At 47.9% G+C, this 17693-nt stretch overlaps 1 protein-coding gene across 3 annotated transcripts in view; it reads left to right on the top strand.

Annotated features, from left to right (window-relative positions):
* LOC108444524 (proto-oncogene DBL) overlaps window positions 1-16726 on the top strand; it is a 42198-nt gene extending 25472 nt beyond the window's left edge. For 2 of the 3 annotated variants that reach the window (XM_037547275.1, XM_037547274.1), the window contains exons 19-27: window positions 84-287; window positions 1241-1333; window positions 4873-4951; window positions 6524-6575; window positions 9154-9344; window positions 10216-10322; window positions 10461-10573; window positions 10708-10822; window positions 11531-16726. In XM_037547275.1, the coding sequence (XP_037403172.1) occupies window positions 84-287; window positions 1241-1333; window positions 4873-4951; window positions 6524-6575; window positions 9154-9344; window positions 10216-10322; window positions 10461-10573; window positions 10708-10822; window positions 11531-11545 (969 nt within the window). In that variant the 3' untranslated portion in view covers window positions 11546-16726. The remainder of the gene's footprint in view (window positions 1-83; window positions 288-1240; window positions 1334-4872; window positions 4952-6523; window positions 6576-9153; window positions 9345-10215; window positions 10323-10460; window positions 10574-10707; window positions 10823-11530) is intronic. The other variant, XM_037547276.1, reaches the window with a different exon arrangement.
* Window positions 16727-17693: the final 967 nt, after the last annotated feature.

The following is a 17693-nucleotide window of genomic DNA, read 5'->3' as shown; positions in this document are numbered from 1 at the left end:
ACCCTTAATGTGAAAGGAAGACGGTGCAGATGGAAGTTGGGCTGTAACCGCTGTTTGTCAGCTGTGTGTGTGTCTGGTCACAGGGGGAGCTGAGTGATCTGGGCCGGGTGCTGATGCAGGGCTCCTTCAGCGTGTGGATGCGTAAAGGTGTGATGCGCGTGAAGGACATCGCTCGCTTTAAACCCATGCAGAGGCACCTGTTCCTGCACGAGAGGGCGCTGCTGTTCTGCAAGAGGAGGGAGGAGAGCGGAGACCAGACGTCCTACAGCTTCAAACACTGCCTCAGGGTCAGATACACAAACTCAGCCTACATCCTGCAGACCAACAGCATCCTGGAGGATTAAAGCGATAGTTCAGCGAAACGTCTCAGTCCCCCAGTTTTCTCTTCCATCTTACCTCACATAGATCAGACAAGGAGTCTTCGGTTTTAGCACTAGAGCTATGAAGCTAACGCAGCTAACATGTAATGGAAGCGTATAGCCAACCAATTAGCATGAATGTGTGCCTGCATCATCACACTCTATAAAGAGAGCTAAATTAGTCCTGTGTAACTGGATTTAGAGCTAAATGGTGAAAAAAATCACTGTGTTCACGGGTTTTATTCGTATTTTTAAAATGTAGCGCTACTGCTTCTTTTCTTTTTTCTGTTCCAACTGATCAGATGTCTGAAAAGATAAATATCACAACATATTGTGTATCATGAAACTTTCCTGAAGTATCGCGATGCTATTTTTTTTGCCATATCGCACATCTTTACTTCGGTGCGTGAAATCAAGCGCCTGCCTATCAGCACCCTATTTACATAAAGCGGATATTTCGACAAGGGAGCCGATAAAACGATGGGTGTATGACACTAGCTGTGTTTCCTATTGTTTATTTTATTATAGCTGCAGTGTTTATATTAATGTGCATGTAAAATAAGAGGATCCTCTTTTGTACTGGAGCACAAATTATTAGTGTTATTGTTACGTTCTAGTTCTAGTTTTCTAGTTCTAGGCTGTTCTAAGCTATTACGCTCAAATTTAGACACTCCTACCAGACGTGAGTTTGATTGTACAGATACATCAAAGCTAAATTTGATGAATAACAAAGCTGTGGGTGAAATTTTCATTTCACAATCAGAATTAAGCAAATGCTTTGCTGAATAAGGTCCAGTGGAACTGCTGAGCCATTTAAGGTGGAACTACACGTTAGACTAAGAGTGTGAGTTGAGTCGTGCTGGGTGTGCCTCTCTCTGCAGATGAGCGCTGTGGGAATAACGGAGAACATTAAAGGAGACGTGAAGAAGTTCGAGATCTGGTACAGCGGCCGGGAGGAGGTGTACGTGGTGCAGGTGAGCTTCAAAGCTGAAAAGCGCCCAAAGATTCCACTTTCAGTGATGAATGCTGATGATGTAAGAAGACACGAGCATCCAGTACATAAAACATCGGATGCTCAGAGGAAGAGAGCATCTTCTGCTGAAATGAAGCTTAAGGCCCAAAACGCTGAAACCATCCACCCATTTTCTGAGCCGCTTCTCCCTCAGGGTCGCGGGGGGTGCTGGAGCCTATCCCAGCGGTCATTGGGCGGAAGGCAGGATACACCCTGGACACAGACAGACACAGACAGTCACTCACACACTCACACCTACATGAATCTTTTAGTTTTTCTACATCATACACAGAGATGAAGATCCATAAGAAGGTCATAACTGCCTCTCTAATGGGATATTATTGCTTTTTTCTACATTCTACCTTAAAGGAGCTAATACAACTATCCGAATCTCAAACGGCTGGTGGGGCCACAGGCTTTTATTCTATACTAGTCTAGTTGACAGATCAGGCGCTGTCCTGCTTTGCTGGAATGGAAACCTGCTGCCCCGTCGGCCCTTTGTTTACTCTCTATGTTCTCTCTAATGGTAAACTCACAGATTTAGAGGCACATGTCTGCAGAGTTCTCCTGACCCTAACCCTGCGTTCAGCCTGAGAGTGGCGCTGCGTTCAGCCTGAGAGTGGCGCTGCGTTCAGCCTGACAGTGGTGCTGCGTTCAGCCTGAGAGTGGCACTGCGTTCAGCCTGAGAGTGGTGCTGCGTTCAGCCTGACTTTGGCGCTGCGTTCAGCCTGACAGTGGCGCTGCGTTCAGCCTGAGAGTGGCACTGCCTTCAGCCTGAGAGTGGCACTGCGTTCAGCCTGACTTTGGTGCTGCGATCAGCCTGACGGTGGCGCTGCTTTCAGCCTGACGGTGGCGCTGCGTTCAGCCTGACAGTGGCACTGCGTTCAGCCTGAGAGTGGCACTGCGTTCAGCCTGAGAGTGGCACTGCCTTCAGCCTGAGAGTGGCACTGCGTTCAGCCTGACTTTGGTGCTGCGATCAGCCTGACGGTGGCGCTGCGTTCAGCCTGACAGTGGCGCTGCGTTCAGCCTGAGAGTGGCACTGCCTTCAGCCTGAGAGTGGCACTGCGTTCAGCCTGACTTTGGTGCTGCGAACAGCCTGACGGTGGCGCTGCGTTCAGCCTGACGGTGGCGCTGCGTTCAGCCTGACAGTGGCGCTGCGTTCAGCCTGACAGTGGCGCTGCCTTCAGCCTGAGAGTGGCGCTGCGTTCAGCCTGACAGTGGTGCTGCCTTCAGCCTGAGAGTGGCACTGCGTTCAGCCTGACAGTGGTGCTGCGTTCAGCCTGACTTTGGTGCTGCATTCAGCCTGACGGTGGCGTTGCGTTCAGCCTGACGGTGGCGCTGCGTTCAGCCTGAGAGTTGTGCTGCGTTCAGCCTGACTTTGGTGCTGCGTTCAGCCTGACAGTGGCGCTGCGTTCAGCCTGAGAGTGGCACTGCCTTCAGCCTGAGAGTGGCACTGCGTTCAGCCTGACTTTGGTGCTGCGTTCAGCCTGATGGTGGCGTTGCGTTCAGCCTGACGGTGGCGCTGCGTTCAGCCTGAGAGTTGTGCTGCGTTCAGCCTGACAGTGGCGCTGCCTTCAGCCTGACAGTGGCACTGCCTTCAGCCTGACAGTGGCACTGCGTTCAGCCTGACAGTGGCACTGCGTTCAGCCTGACAGTGGCGCTGCATTCAGCCTGACTTTGGCGCTGCGTTCAGCCTGACAGTGGCGCTGCGTTCAGCCTGAGAGTGGCACTGCCTTCAGCCTGAGAGTGGCACTGCGTTCAGCCTGACTTTGGTGCTGCGATCAGCCTGACAGTGGCGCTGCATTCAGCCTGACAGTGGTGCTGCCTTCAGCCTGACAGTGGCGCTGCCTTCAGCCTGACAGTGGCACTGCCTTCAGCCTGACAGTGGCACTGCGTTCAGCCTGACAGTGGCACTGCGTTCAGCCTGACAGTGGCGCTGCGTTCAGCCTGACAGTGGTGCTGCGTTCAGCCTGACAGTGGTGCTGCGTTCAGCCTGAGAGTGGCACTGCGTTCAGCCTGAGAGTGGCGCTGCGTTCAGCCTGACAGTGGCGCTGCGTTCAGCCTGACAGTGGTGCTGCGTTCAGCCTGAGAGTGTCGCTGCCTTCAGCCTGAGAGTGGCGCTGCGTTCAGCCTGACAGTGGTGCTGCGTTCAGCCTGAGAGTGGCGCTGCGTTCAGCCTGACAGTGGCGCTGCGTTCAGCCTGACAGTGGTGCTGCGTTCAGCCTGAGAGTGGCGCTGCGTTCAGCCTGACAGTGGCGCTGCGTTCAGCCTGACAGTGGCGCTGCGTTCAGCCTGAGAGTGGCACTGCCTTCAGCCTGAGAGTGGCACTGCGTTCAGCCTGACTTTGGTGCTGCGTTCAGCCTGACGGTGGCGCTGCGTTCAGCCTGACGGTGGCGCTGCGTTCAGCCTGACAGTGGCGCTGCCTTCAGCCTGACAGTGGCGCTGCGTTCAGCCTGACAGTGGTGCTGCCTTCAGCCTGACAGTGGTGCTGCCTTCAGCCTGAGAGTGGCGCTGCGTTCAGCCTGACAGTGGCGCTGCGTTCAGCCTGACAGTGGTGCTGCGTTCAGCCTGACAGTGGTGCTGCGTTCAGCCTGAGAGTGGCACTGCGTTCAGCCTGAGAGTGGCACTGCGTTCAGCCTGACAGTGGTGCTGCGTTCAGCCTGACAGTGGCGCTGCGTTCAGCCTGACGGTGGCGCTGCGTTCAGCCTGAGAGTTGTGCTGCGTTCAGCCTGACTTTGGCGCTGCGTTCAGCCTGACAGTGGCGCTGCGTTCAGCCTGAGAGTGGCACTGCCTTCAGCCTGAGAGTGGCACTGCGTTCAGCCTGAGAGTGGCACTGCCTTCAGCCTGACGGTGGCGCTGCGTTCAGCCTGAGAGTTGTGCTGCGTTCAGCCTGACTTTGGCGCTGCGTTCAGCCTGACAGTGGCGCTGCGTTCAGCCTGAGAGTGGCACTGCCTTCAGCCTGAGAGTGGCACTGCGTTCAGCCTGACTTTGGTGCTGCGTTCAGCCTGACGGTGGCGCTGCGTTCAGCCTGACGGTGGCGCTGCGTTCAGCCTGAGAGTTGTGCTGCGTTCAGCCTGATGGTGGCGCTGCGTTCAGCCTCACGGTGGCGCTACGTTCAGCCTGACGGTGGCGCTGCGTTCAGCCTGAGAGTTGTGCTGCGTTCAGCCTGATGGTGGCGCTGCGTTCAGTCTGACGGTGGCGCTGCGTTCAGCCTGACGGTGGCGCTGCGTTCAGCCTGAGAGTTGTGCTGCGTTCAGTCTGACGGTGGCGCTGCGTTCAGCCTGACGGTGGCGCTGCGTTCAGCCTGACGGTGGCGCTGCGTTCGGTCTGACGGTGGCGCTGCGTTCGGTCTGAGGGTGGTGCTGCGTTCGGTCTGACGGTGGCGCTGCGTTCAGTCTGACGGTGGCGCTGCGTTCAGCCTCACGGTGGCGCTACGTTCAGCCTCACGGTGGCGCTGCGTTCAGCCTGACGGTGGCACTGTGCTGTGTTGTTTCTCCTCAGGCTCCGACGGTGGAGGTGAAGCTGGCGTGGCTCAGTGAGATCAGAAAGATCCTGACCAACCAGCAGAAGAGCCTCCAAGGTTCAAAGACTTTCACAACACAACACAACACAATACAGCCCAACACGACAAAACACAGTAAAACACAACAAAACAACACAACAAAACAACACAACAAAACACAGCACAGCACAACACAATGCAACAAAATGCCATGCAACACAAAACACAACACAATACAATTCAACACAACGCAATGCAACAACAAAACAACACAGCACAACAAATGGCAACACAACTAAACGCAACAAAAACAACAAGACACAAAACAACACAATGCAATGCACCAAAATGCAGTGCAATGCAACAAAAAAAACACAAAACAACACAAGAAAAGATAACAAAACACAACACAGCACACCAAAACATAACACAACAAAACTCAACACAACACAATGCAAAACAACAAAATACAACACAACAAAATACCACACAACAAAACACAGCAACACAATGCAAAACAACACAACAAAACGACACAACAAAACCCAACACAATGCAACACAACAAAACACAACACCACAAAACACAGCACAACACCACACAACAAAGCACAACACAACAAAACGCAACACAACACAATGCAATGCAACACAACAAAACGCAACATTATGCAACACAACGCCACACAATGGAACACAACAAAATGCAACACAGCACAGCACAACATAGCAGAACAAAATGCAACACAACAAAACACAACATAACACAGTGCAACACAGCGCAGCACAACACAACGCAACACAATGGAACACAGTGCAACAAAACAAATCACAACAAAACGCAACACAATGCAACACTACACAACAGAACAGTACAATAAAACAACACAATAAAACACAACAGAGCACAACAAAACACAACATAACACAACAAAAAGCAATGCAACACAACAAAAAACAACACAACAAAATGCAATGCAACACAACAAAACAACAAAATGCAACACAAGACAACAACACAGCTAAACACAACAAAACATAACACAAAACAACACTGCACAACAAAACGCAACACAACAAAACGCAACACAACAAAATGCAACACAACACAACAATACAGCACTACAGAAACCAACACAATGCAATGCAACAATTACACAACACAATTATTAAATTATGTAAAGATGATTTTATTCAAAAGTGTTTTTCTATTTGACAAATTTTGGTTGAGCTATGTTTCTGACCTCCCTCTCTCTCCCTCTCTCTCCCTCTCTCTCTCTCTCTCTCTCTCTCTCTCTCCCTCTCTCCCTCTCTCTCTCTCTCTCTCTCTCTCCCTCTCTCTCTCTCCCCCTCTCCCTCTCCCTCTCCCTCTCTTTCTCCCTCTCCCTCTCTCTCTCTCTCTCCCTCTCTCTCTCTCCCTCTCCCTCTCTCTCTCTCTCTCTCTCTCTCTCTCCCTCTCTCTCTCTCTCTCTCTCTCCCTCTCCCTCTCTCTCTCTCTCCCTCTCTCTCTCTCCCTCTCCCTCTCTCTCTCTCTCCCTCTCTCTCTCTCCCTCTCTCTCCCTCTCTCTCTCTCCCTCTCTCTCTCTCCCTCTCTCTCCCTCTCTCTCTCTCCCTCTCTCTCTCTCCCTCTCTCTCTCTCTCCCTCCTGTAGATAATGGTCACTCTGGTGTGGATCAGCCTCTCTCTTCTCCTTTAGTTGACAGGTGAAGCTCAGTGCAGCTGAGCATTTCTCCTCTTCCTCCTCTTCCTCCTTGTTTTAGGTTCCTCCGTAATTCAGCCTGAACTCAGTGAAGACCTCCTGACTGACCATCTCAGATTTGCTCAATACTTTCAGGAAATTCTGTCTTTGTGCCTTTGTGCCCAACAGGCTTGTATTATTATTAGTGGCTTGTGAAAGTGGGCGTGGCCTAACTATACCTTAAATGTGTAATCAGAGACATTCAGAGGGTTTGGTGTGAAACGGTTCAGATGTCTTTACAGTGGTGGTGATGGGAACCAGGCGTCGCCATGACTACAACACAGATATAGACACTTTATTAACCATCCAGAACCACCAGAGAACCTACACGAGTCTTCTGAGCTTATATGGAATGTTGATGATGGAAAATAGTGGAAAATCTGGAATAATGAGTTTTCTTTGGGGACTATTTTGCCGCCCAGCGCCCTGCATGTCTCCCTCCACCATGAATGGAGTTGAAGTTCTCTAAACTCTCATAAAACAGCGTCTCAGTCATCAGGCAGTGAATTCAGAACCAGTTCATGTAGGAACTTTCTGTAGGAGCTTTTAGAGGGACGTCTGGTTCCCGTCAGCACCACTGTGAGGAGCTTTTAGAGGGACGTCTGGTTCCTATCACCACCACTGGGAACAGCTCTGACTTGGAGCGTTTCACACCAAACCGCTCCAAATTACATCTTAACCAGGTAATTATGCAGAAATTTTGGAAAATCTCTGCTTTTTGCCTTTTAAAGCTGCATGAAATTCTCAGGATTGTCCTTCGGTTTAAAGTTTGTTTATCTGACAGACACAGACAAACACGCATGTTTGTTATGTTTCATTATTTCTGGCCTGCTGAAAATCCAGAAGGTGTTTTTTTGTGCACTGGAGGGTCTTTGGTCCTCTGTATCTCCACACTGAAGCACTTTAGATCGTTCAGATTGGGTATTTATTACTTTGGTATGTGTCACTACAGCTGGCATGTAGGTTTGAGAGCAGCATGTGGTTTGGAGGTCCGAGCCTCGAGACCCTACTGTGAATGTAAATGTGTTTAATTAAACAGGTTTGGGGAGAATTTCCATATCAACACAGCCAGTGCAAGAAAATCACGTCTAAATTCTGTACGTTTAGTGCACAGTGGAGGGTAACAAGGAACACAGAGGAACACAAACCCTCAAATATGTTAAATATCATTAAAAACAGATGAACGTTTATTGTTACAGTTAAATGAGCGGAGTCTTCAGGCGACGTCCAGGTGTTCAGACAGAGCTGATAGATTACTGATTACTGTACTGAGTATCTATTACTCAGTAATTGTTAATTGGGTAATTGAAAATAATTTACTGAAAGATGTAGAAGGAAACCCTTGAAAACATCTGTGTAACGCTTTTAAAGTCATTTTTAATGTAGCTCGAGAAACGTTAACATATCTTTAATGCTGATGTGGACTGATTTTCTACAGGACTTTCAATGTTACTTTAGCTTCATTTCTCACAAACGTTCCATTAACGTTCAAATGATCGATGCTCGTCTTAAATCTCTCTCTTTGCCATTTCGTAGCTACTAGCTAGGCGAGACTGTCGTCTGTGTTGCTATGGTGACCAGCCGTCTGCGCTGATCTTCAGGGTTAAAGGGTGAATCAGCAGTTCTACATTAACTCCAGCGTTTAAGACCATTTACTGTTAAACTGTGTTGAAGGATCAGCAGAGCTTTATTTTACTGTAGAGGAGGATTATTTTATTATTACCTGCTGATCTGATTCAGCTGTGGAGCCACGACAGGGCAGAGCCACATTTTGCCTACCTCTGTTCTAGACTCAGCTAACCAAAATCTTTACCTTCATATATGCACAACTTATAACAGCAGAACTTTTATTTTACTTAAAATATTACATAAATGGTGTTTATAACTACAGATGTTTGCACATCAGTGACATCCTGCTGGTGTGGGTTTCCTCTCCTGAGTGCTAATGACTCCCCCTTGTGGAGAATCTGTTAAACACAACTTTATAATGACCTGCAGATACTCTATCATTTAAATTGCAATTTAATGTATACGCTGATTCATTAGGACCATACATTTTAATTTACGAAGTTTTTTTTAATCACGTTAGTGGGAGAGCCCTTCATTCATCCTTTTTTGCATATATGTTTAATACTGTAAATACACAGAGGAGCATTCTCAGATTACGTCATTTATTAAATATGTACTTGGCCGTTTGAAGGTTTTAAAGTTTTGCCCTTGTACCTTATTAACCTCCAGATAACCTCCACCCCAAAACTCAATGACAATAACTTATTTATAAACCCAGTCCTTTCTGAAGTTCACTGTTATATTGTGTATTTGGTTTATTTATGATATGAACTGTGCAGATTTACAGGAGAACCCTGTTCTGTCAGTGGCTGTTTGAATCGGAACGTTTCCCCAGTTCTGTATCTGAGTTCCTGCCTGTGATGGTGCTTTTGTTGTTGTTGTTGTTGTTTTTGTTTTTGTTGTGTTCCTGCCTGTGACGGTGTGTGATGTTGTGTTTCTGTCCTGTGGTGTCCGGCGCTGCCTCTGGGGGGCAGAGTGGAGAGAGTGTCCGTCTGCATGCCCTGGAGCTCCGCCCACATCGCTGGCTGCTCAGGTTGTTTTGATGTCGTTCCTCACAGTAAGCTGCAGGGGGCGCCAGCGAGCTCGGAGGAGTCGGACCGCACCAGTCCGGTTCTGACGGACCCCGTGGTCTTCTCCCCCCGTCCACAGCAACACAACCGCCGCAGTGAGTGCCTGACGGGGGCAGCATGGGGCAGTCTGGGGCTGACTGGCCGCTGGAGTGGTTTGGGTCTGTTCGGGATGTTTCGGGCCTGTTGGAGACTTTTTGAAGCTTTTGGGCTCATTTGGGGCGATTTGAGCATGATTTTGGACCACTGAAGGAGTTTAAAGCGTTTTGGTCTTGAGGGATGTTTGGGACAATTGGGGACCTTTTTGGGTAATTTGGGGCGGCTTTGGAATTATATGGAGTAGTTTGGGGCAGTGTGGGTCATTTGGGGCAGTTTAACATTTTATAGGATAGGTTGAAGCTGTTGGAGACCGTTGGAGCAGTTTGAGCCATTTGGTACAGTTTGGAACTGTATGGGGTATTTTGGGCCAGTTTGGAACCGAATAGGGTAGTTTGGGCCATTTGGGGTAGTTTGAGATTTTATGGGGCAGTTTAGATATATTAGACTTTTGGGATAGTTCAGGCAAATTTGGGGCAGTATAGCAATTTATGGGGCAGTTTGGGGCCATTTGAGAATGCTTGGATAGTTTGAGCCAGTTGGGGCAGTTTAACATTATGTATATCTGTGAGGGCCTGGAGGACTGGGGCAGTTTGGGGCTTTTGGGTTTGAGACTGGTGAAGTAGCTTTGTGAGGTTGTGAGGCAGGTTGGAACACATTTGAGCGTTTTGGGGCAGTTGGGACTTCTGTTTTGTGAGGTTTTGCAGTAGATGTGCTGAGCGTGTGAGGATGAAGGCACCAGCGCAGCCTCTGGTTTATTCAGAAAGCTTTTATGTCTTTATGGGCTCAGAGTCGTCCTTTTAGAACTGAGCTGGGGTGAAGGGCAGTAGCTCTGCTGGTTATGGACTCTGAGAACCTGCTGTTGTGTTTCAGGCTGGCCTGGCACCTCCAACTCTGTGGACATCTGTGAGGGCCTGGAGGACTGGACCACCGACCTGTCCTTCATCTCAGACTCTGAGGAGGAGGATGATGCTCTGCTGGTGAGTGACAGGCTGCAGGCAGGACCATCTGTGTGTTAATTAATCAGTTAATTAAGGTTGAAATGTGGTAATGTAGTTCTGAAATGTTGAATTATGGGTACAAACCCTTTGGTCATCAAAACGGTTGGTGTTCCTCAGGTTCCTGGCAGGTACCGGGCGATGGTGGACCACTTAAAGTGCGGCAAAGACGACCTCATCATAAAGCACGGAGATGTGATTCACATACTGCAGGAGAACGCAGGGGGACTTTGGTCCGTCCGTCATTTAGAATTCATGATTTTATTTCTATTTTTTTGTTGTTAAAATGCTGTAAAGGTTTTCAGGACTTTCAGGAGATGTGAATGTGAAGAACAGAATGAACTAAAGAGATTTTCTGAACCTTTAGGCAAGTTAAAAACCTGACCCGAGGAGGAGAAGGGAGACTTCCTGTTGACACCCTGCTGAGGATTCTGGGAAATGTATGCAGAAATCCTATGATTAGACCAGGTGGTGAGTTCATGGTGAGTCAAAATTTGGACAACATGATAGTATTGGTCAGTTTTAATTTGGTGATGTTACCAAAAAATCAGAAGACGTTTAAGAGACGGAGCAAAAGTCGCTTCATTTGGATGGAATCACTCCACAGTTATTACCCTTTTAAAAAGAAAATCTGATGTTCTGTGATGTTCTCAGATGTTCTGTGATTTCTCTGATGTTCTCAGATGTTCTGTGATTTCTCTGATGTTCTCTGATGTTCTGTGATTTCTCTGATGTTCTGTGATCTTTCAGATGTTCTCTGATGTTCTGTGATTTCTCTGGTGTTCTGTGATTTCTCTGATGTTCTCTGATTTCTGTGATTTCTCTGATGTTCTCTGATGTTCTGTGATTTCTCTGATGTTCTGTGATCTTTCAGATGTTCTCTGATGTTCTGTGATTTCACTGGTGTTCTGTGATCTTTCAGATGTTCTCTGATGTTCTGTGATTTCTCTGATTTCTCTGAATTCTCTAAATTCTCTAATGTTCTGTGATATCTCTGATGTTCTCTGATGTTCTGTGATTTGTCAGATGTTCCGTGATCTCTCAGATGTTTTCTGAAGTTTTGTGATTTCTCTGATGTTCTGTGATTTCTCTGATGTTCTCTGATGTTCTGTGATTTCTCTGATGTTCTGTGATTTCTCTGAATTCTCTGATGTTCTTTGATCTCTCAGATCTTCTCTGATTTCTCTCAGGCTCGGGAGATATGAAGAGCAGGAACCTCAGCACATGATGTTGGATCATCCATCTCCGATTAAAACTCTACATTCAAACCATCAACTGCGCTGAAGGAACTTTGTCCAACACTGGGATTCTCCACCACCTGCACACAGAGATTAATGAAGAGCTACAAGTACATGAATAAGTTTGATTCCTCTCGATCATCGCTCTTCATCAGTGAGGAGGCTGGACTGAAAACTGTTCCTCTGAATGTTTCTGAAGCTTCAGTCTTCAACTCCACTTAGCAGCCTTTATGGAGCACAACCGGATCCATTTCCACACGGGAGACCATCACCAAACAGTGCCAGAACATAAAGCTGTAAACTTTACACTCATTTACATCCATTACAGACCATACAAGCGCAGCTTTGCAGGGAAACTCCACATTGTTTCAAAATTCCTGCATAATTAAGTGGTTGAGATGTAAACAGAGGCGTTCAGAGCGGTTTGGTGTGAAGCGCTCTGTTCTAGAGAAACTTAGCGAGTCAGAACTGCTCACAGTGGTGGTGATAGGAACCAGGCCTGGATCATTCCATGGATTTCATGGGTGTGTGCAGAGGGGCCCAAGTCACTAGGGGGCCCCTATGAGCAATAAGAACATCTAAACAGCTGTGTTTAACCCTTTTGTTGCCATAGGAAGACTAAATGAGAGCTAATGGCAGGTGATACAGTGATCTGGCTGTGTTTGTGCTGTATTTCTGGGTTGTGGGATGTTAGAGCTGGTTTCTCTCACTCTGGCTGGTGATGGCCAGTCAGTCTGGATGGTGAGGCAGAGTCTGATGTGTGAATCATGTCATTGTTTTAACCCTTCCAAAAAAAGCCAAAAAAACAGAGCAATAATATCAGGAATTTGGGTGATTTTCCTATCACCACCGCTGTAAAGACGTCTGAACTGTTTCACACCAAACCCTCTGAACCTCTGATTACACCTCACACACTGAGTTATGGGGGATTTTGGTAGTTTGGTGGAGTTCCCCATTAAACCCAGTGTGATGTGTTGGAGATGATGGAGAGTTTCTCCTGGTCTCTGAAACCGAGCAGGTCAGACTGTCAGTGATGTTTTCGTGCTGCTGTGTGAGGAGAGGCAGTTCACGCTGTAAATGATCTACTGTGTGTGCCAAACTTTACATTCCATAACTCATTCAGCCTTTTCTAATCTGTTTTTATACTTTGGTAGATGTTTCATAGCTTCATTCTCTCGTCTGAGACGGAATACGGTTCTAGATTTAGTTTAGTTTAGTTAGACGCTGCTGCGCATGACGCGCTGCGGTTCGCCTTCAGCTGTACAGTTCTCACTCTCATCTACAGCTCTCTGTGAAGCAGGAAGACCTGAGGTTTTCATCCTGATCTCCATCTGCTGTATCTGTACCGTAAAGCCGGGCCTGACCTCCCTGGGGTTCTCCTGCCTGACCCGTGAGCCATTTAGACCATTTACAACGTCCACACAGTCACACCGGACACCCCAGTGCTCCCACTGCAGCCCTCCTCCTCTAAAGCAGTGAGAGTGAGCTACAGTTTATCAGTCAGTCGATATTTACTCCTCCACAACTGACGCACTTCAGGCCGGATTCACGAAAACCTTCTTAAGAAAAAACACGCAGAGGTTCTACAGACAAACACTAAGAGGTTCTTAAGGTTCTCCAACCGTTCTTACGAAGAAATTCCTTCTTAAACCCACTTACACAGTTCTGACTCTGATGTTGATGTTCTTCTGATGTTCTGCTGATGTTCTTCAATGCAATCTTAAAAAAGCTTAAGAAGTTCTCAAATGTTCTCTTAAGATCATCTGAATTATTTTTAAGTCTTCATTGTTTTGATGTCTGCCCGTTTGCAGATCACCGCGGTCCGTGAATGATGGGAGGCGTATTTTAAGTGTGCATGAACTGCTCTTCCTGTTATTGAGTTCATTCACTCAGAGATATTAATAATCAGAAATATTAATAATATATTTTAATAATATCAAAATATTACCAGACAAGATCCAGAACTGACGGAGGAAGAAACAGGAAAAAGTCCTCCTTAGAAAGTCCGATAACTGAGGGGTGACGGACGAGGATGAGGAGCAGCGGCAGCGCTGAGAGAAGTTTAGGCCATCGCCTCTTTAAGTCTCACAGCCCGAGGCGAGTCTTTCATCAGCTTAGAAACCCTGAAGAACAGGCGGTTTTCAGGAAAAACACAGAAAACAAGAGGATTCACTTTCTCATTCTTCTTCCTCACGAATGAAGTTAAAACTGCACTTTTAAGAAGACTTTGGTGAATCCGGCCGCTGATCAGTTATAGATTATGCTATTATTGATTTGATCAGGCTCGTTCACGCAGCGCCCCCCCCCCCCCCCCCCCCCCGATTCCCTTTCATACGTATATTAATCCTCTTTACTGAGAGACGGGCGTCCATATCGCCTGGCCTGTCCAGCTGATCATCACTTTACGCCGATATTTAATCAACAGTCGGCCCATCGCTGTCAGACGAGTTCTGTGGACACACATTTGAAGTAGGACTGTTTATATGAACTTTTGAAGAACTTTAATAACACAGTAATAAAGGTTCTAAACTCTAGAACCCAGGAGTGTTTCACATTAATGTTTACAGAACTCAGCGTCTGCCCTTGGACCTCTACTATAGTGAGTTTAGAGTCAGTGAGTTTAGAGTCAGTGAGTTTGGAGTCAGTGAGTTAGGAGTCAGCGAGTTAAGAGTCAGCGATTTTGGAGTCAGCAATTTAAGAGTCAGCGAGTTTGGAGTCACCGAGTTTGGAGTCAGTGAGTGTAGAGTCCTCTGTGAGTTGTCAGTAGGCTCAGTAGGAAGTGTGTTGAAGTTCCTGTCTGTGGTCATCTGTGCGATGCAGATTCAGCAGATAAAGATTATAATAAACTGAAATCTTCCTGCGACTCTGACACAGACGCGTCTGTTCTGCTGTGACTCTCTGAGCCGGTGCAGACGCGTCTGTTCTGCTGTGACTCTCTGAGCCGGTGCAGACGCGTCTGTTCTGCTGTGACTCTCTGAGCCGGTGCAGACGCGTCTGTTCTGCTGTGACTCTCTGAGCCGGTGCAGACGCGTCTGTTCTGCTGTGACTCTCTGAGCCGGTGCAGACGCGTCTGTTCTGCTGTGACTCTCTGAGCCGGTGCAGACGCGTCTGTTCTGCTGTGACTCTCTGAGCCGGTGCAGACGCGTCTGTTCTGCTGTGACTCTCTGAGCCGGTGCAGACGTGTCTGTTCTGCTGTGACTCTCGGAGCCTCGGCGCTGGTGCAGACGCGTCTGTTCTGCTGTGACTCTCGGAGCCTCGGCGCCGGTGCAGACGCATCTGTTCTGCTGTGACTCTCGGAGCCTCGGCGCTGGTGCAGACGCGTCTGTTCTGCTGTGATTCTCGGAGCCTCGGCGCCGGTGCAGACGCATCTGTTCTGCTGTGACTCTCTGAGCCTCTGCGCCGGTGCAGACGCGTCTGTTCTGCTGTGACTCTCGGAGCCTCGGCGCCGGTGCAGACGCATCTGTTCTGCTGTGACTCTCTGAGCCTCGGCACCGGTGCAGACGCGTCTGTTCTGCTGTGACTCTCTGAGCCTCGGCACCGGTGCAGACGCATCTGTTCTGCTGTGACTCTCTGAGCCTCTGCGCCGGTGCAGACGCGTCTGTTCTGCTGTGACTCTCGGAGCCTCGGCGCCGGTGCAGACGCATCTGTTCTGCTGTGACTCTCGGAGCCTCGGCGCTGGTGCAGACGCGTCTGTTCTGCTGTGATTCTCGGAGCCTCGGCGCCGGTGCAGACGCATCTGTTCTGCTGTGACTCTCTGAGCCTCTGCGCCGGTGCAGCAGTGTCTGTTCTGCTGTGATTCTCGGAGCCTCGGCGCCGGTGCAGACGCGTCTGTTCTACTGTGACTCTCGGAGCCTCGGCGCCGGTGCAGACGCGTCTGTTCTGCTGTGACTCTCTGAGCCTCGGCGCCGGTGCAGACGCGTCTGTTCTGCTGTGACTCTCGGAGCCTCGGCGCCGGTGCAGACGCGTCTGTTCTGCTGTGACTCTCTGAGCCGGTGCAGCAGTGTCTGTTCTGCTGCGACTCTCGGAGCCGGTGCAGACGCGTCTGTTCTGCTGTGACTCTTGGAGCCTCGGCGCCGGTGCAGACGCGTCTGTTCTGCTGTGACTCTTGGAGCCTCGGCGCCGGTGCAGACGCGTCTGTTCTGCTGTTCTTTTATCTCAGGTGTTCACTACACTGGCTTCGCTGTTAGCACTTAGCTTTAGCTAGCTTCGCTGCACGTGTGGCCCAGGGCGCTTCATCCTCTCACCTGCTGGACTGTGGAAGCTCGTTTACACCGGACTGACCGCCGCTCCCGTCTCTACACGCCTGACGGCAGTGTGTGCAGTTATAGACTAAATTTCACTTTGGATCTAAAAATACTGACGTTTTCTCAAGATCCTGACATAATGTTGAGTTATTTGGAGATTTTTCAAGTGACCTGTTTTCTCTTATTTGACTTATGTTGCAGAAATGATGTTATAAAATTGTGAGAAAGCAAATATGATGGAAACCTCGTATCTCCAGAGCAGCAACTTTACAGGACGAGGAAAAAACTTACTTTACTTTCAATGGACATCAATGGAACCGAACGTCATTCCAAGTCATTTTGTGCCGCTTCTTTTGGTCCATTCATCATGAAATTTACACACAAAGTAAAGTTTAACAGACATTTTGAAATTATGTGAAAAACTGAAAATGTCAGAAATGGAGACAGAAGGTTTTGTTCCGACAGCAGAACGTACAAATGACGAATCACAATTTTGAGATGCAAAGTCCAAATGTACAAAATCTAATTCTGAGATTTTTTGAGGAAATAAGTCATTAGTATGAGGTGAGAAGTCAAACAGGCGGAGATGCTTTGACTCACTGCTGCTCAGAGGCGAGGCAGGCAGGCGAGCTGTTGCTCTCTGAGCTGGTGTAAACAGGCTTTTACAGAAATGTGGGTTTCATCACCGTCTGAACTTTTCAAAGCCATACGTGTAGAAATCAGTGTACGGGACGAGCTGCGGGAACAGACGTGGCCCCGTGCTCTCAGTATGGAACGGGTTCCACTGGACGTTTAAGCACAAATGAACGATGGAGGAGCTGTTATTATTTTCTGATGTCCAGTTTGTGATTGTTGATTGTTAGTAAACGTGACGATTCTGAACAGAGAAGAACGTCAGAATGTGTTTATTGTGCCAAACGTGTTTTCTCCACTGTCCCTTTCCTGGATGCAGGGAAGGTGAGGAGCGTGTAGCTGCTGGGTTATTTATGGTTTACACTCAGACCTGCTGCCGTTTGCTGATGGTCGATACGACGAAACGGCTCTAGTGCTTCATCAATTTTTCAGTTTCACTGCTTTTTTATACCATAGGAAGCTGGTTCTACACGCTGAACGCACCGCTGGGTTCCAACGTTGCACTGGGGGTTCTATCTCAGCCCATTTTCTAACATCTCCACACCAGGTGGTTCTCATGTGGACTGAGTGCTCCTTAAATACTGAATACAGTCCAGCTTCCGCTTTAAAGCTACGGTCAGTAAATCTGTTCAGCTGAATTACGTTCAAGTTCAAAGATTCTTTAAACAATCAAAACATTCAAAAGTTTGTTTAAAATTAAAATATAAATCCACAAATCACGAATCAGGTTTCACGAATCCAGCTCTGCTTCCTCGTTAAGCTCGTTAAATGAATAATTAGCTGATAATTAGGGCGAAGTGTGGATCCTACAGGACTGGAGAAAACCTTGACCTACTACACCACAGGCCACAATAATGGAAACACTGACTTTGTAAAAATAAACATGAAAGTTTCCAGATTTTTAGCGCTACCAGACTGATGTTTGTGTTTATTATTATCTGAAAACAGGTGTTTGTTCTCTAATGTCTGCAGTAAGTCACCTTTTTCACAGAGATTTAGATGTATTATGTCAAAAATAATGAATTATTCATAACATCCCAAAGAGAAAAAAATCACTGTCATTATTTTGGGGAAATAAGTCAATTACAATAGATTAATGTTAATGAGCATGTGTCAGACTCCAGTCCTCGTGGGTCGCAGCTCTGCTGACTTCAGTGTTCAACCTCATTAAACACACCTGATTAAACAAATTAGCTAATTAACATTAAAATTAACCTTCATTTATCCAGTGTAGCGCA

Source organism: Pygocentrus nattereri, chromosome 18 (assembly GCF_015220715.1).
Source record: "Pygocentrus nattereri isolate fPygNat1 chromosome 18, fPygNat1.pri, whole genome shotgun sequence".
NCBI classification, from domain to species: domain Eukaryota; kingdom Metazoa; phylum Chordata; class Actinopteri; order Characiformes; family Serrasalmidae; genus Pygocentrus; species Pygocentrus nattereri.
Note: the sequence above shows the minus strand (reverse complement) of the source record. Positions and strands in the feature narration are given on the sequence as shown.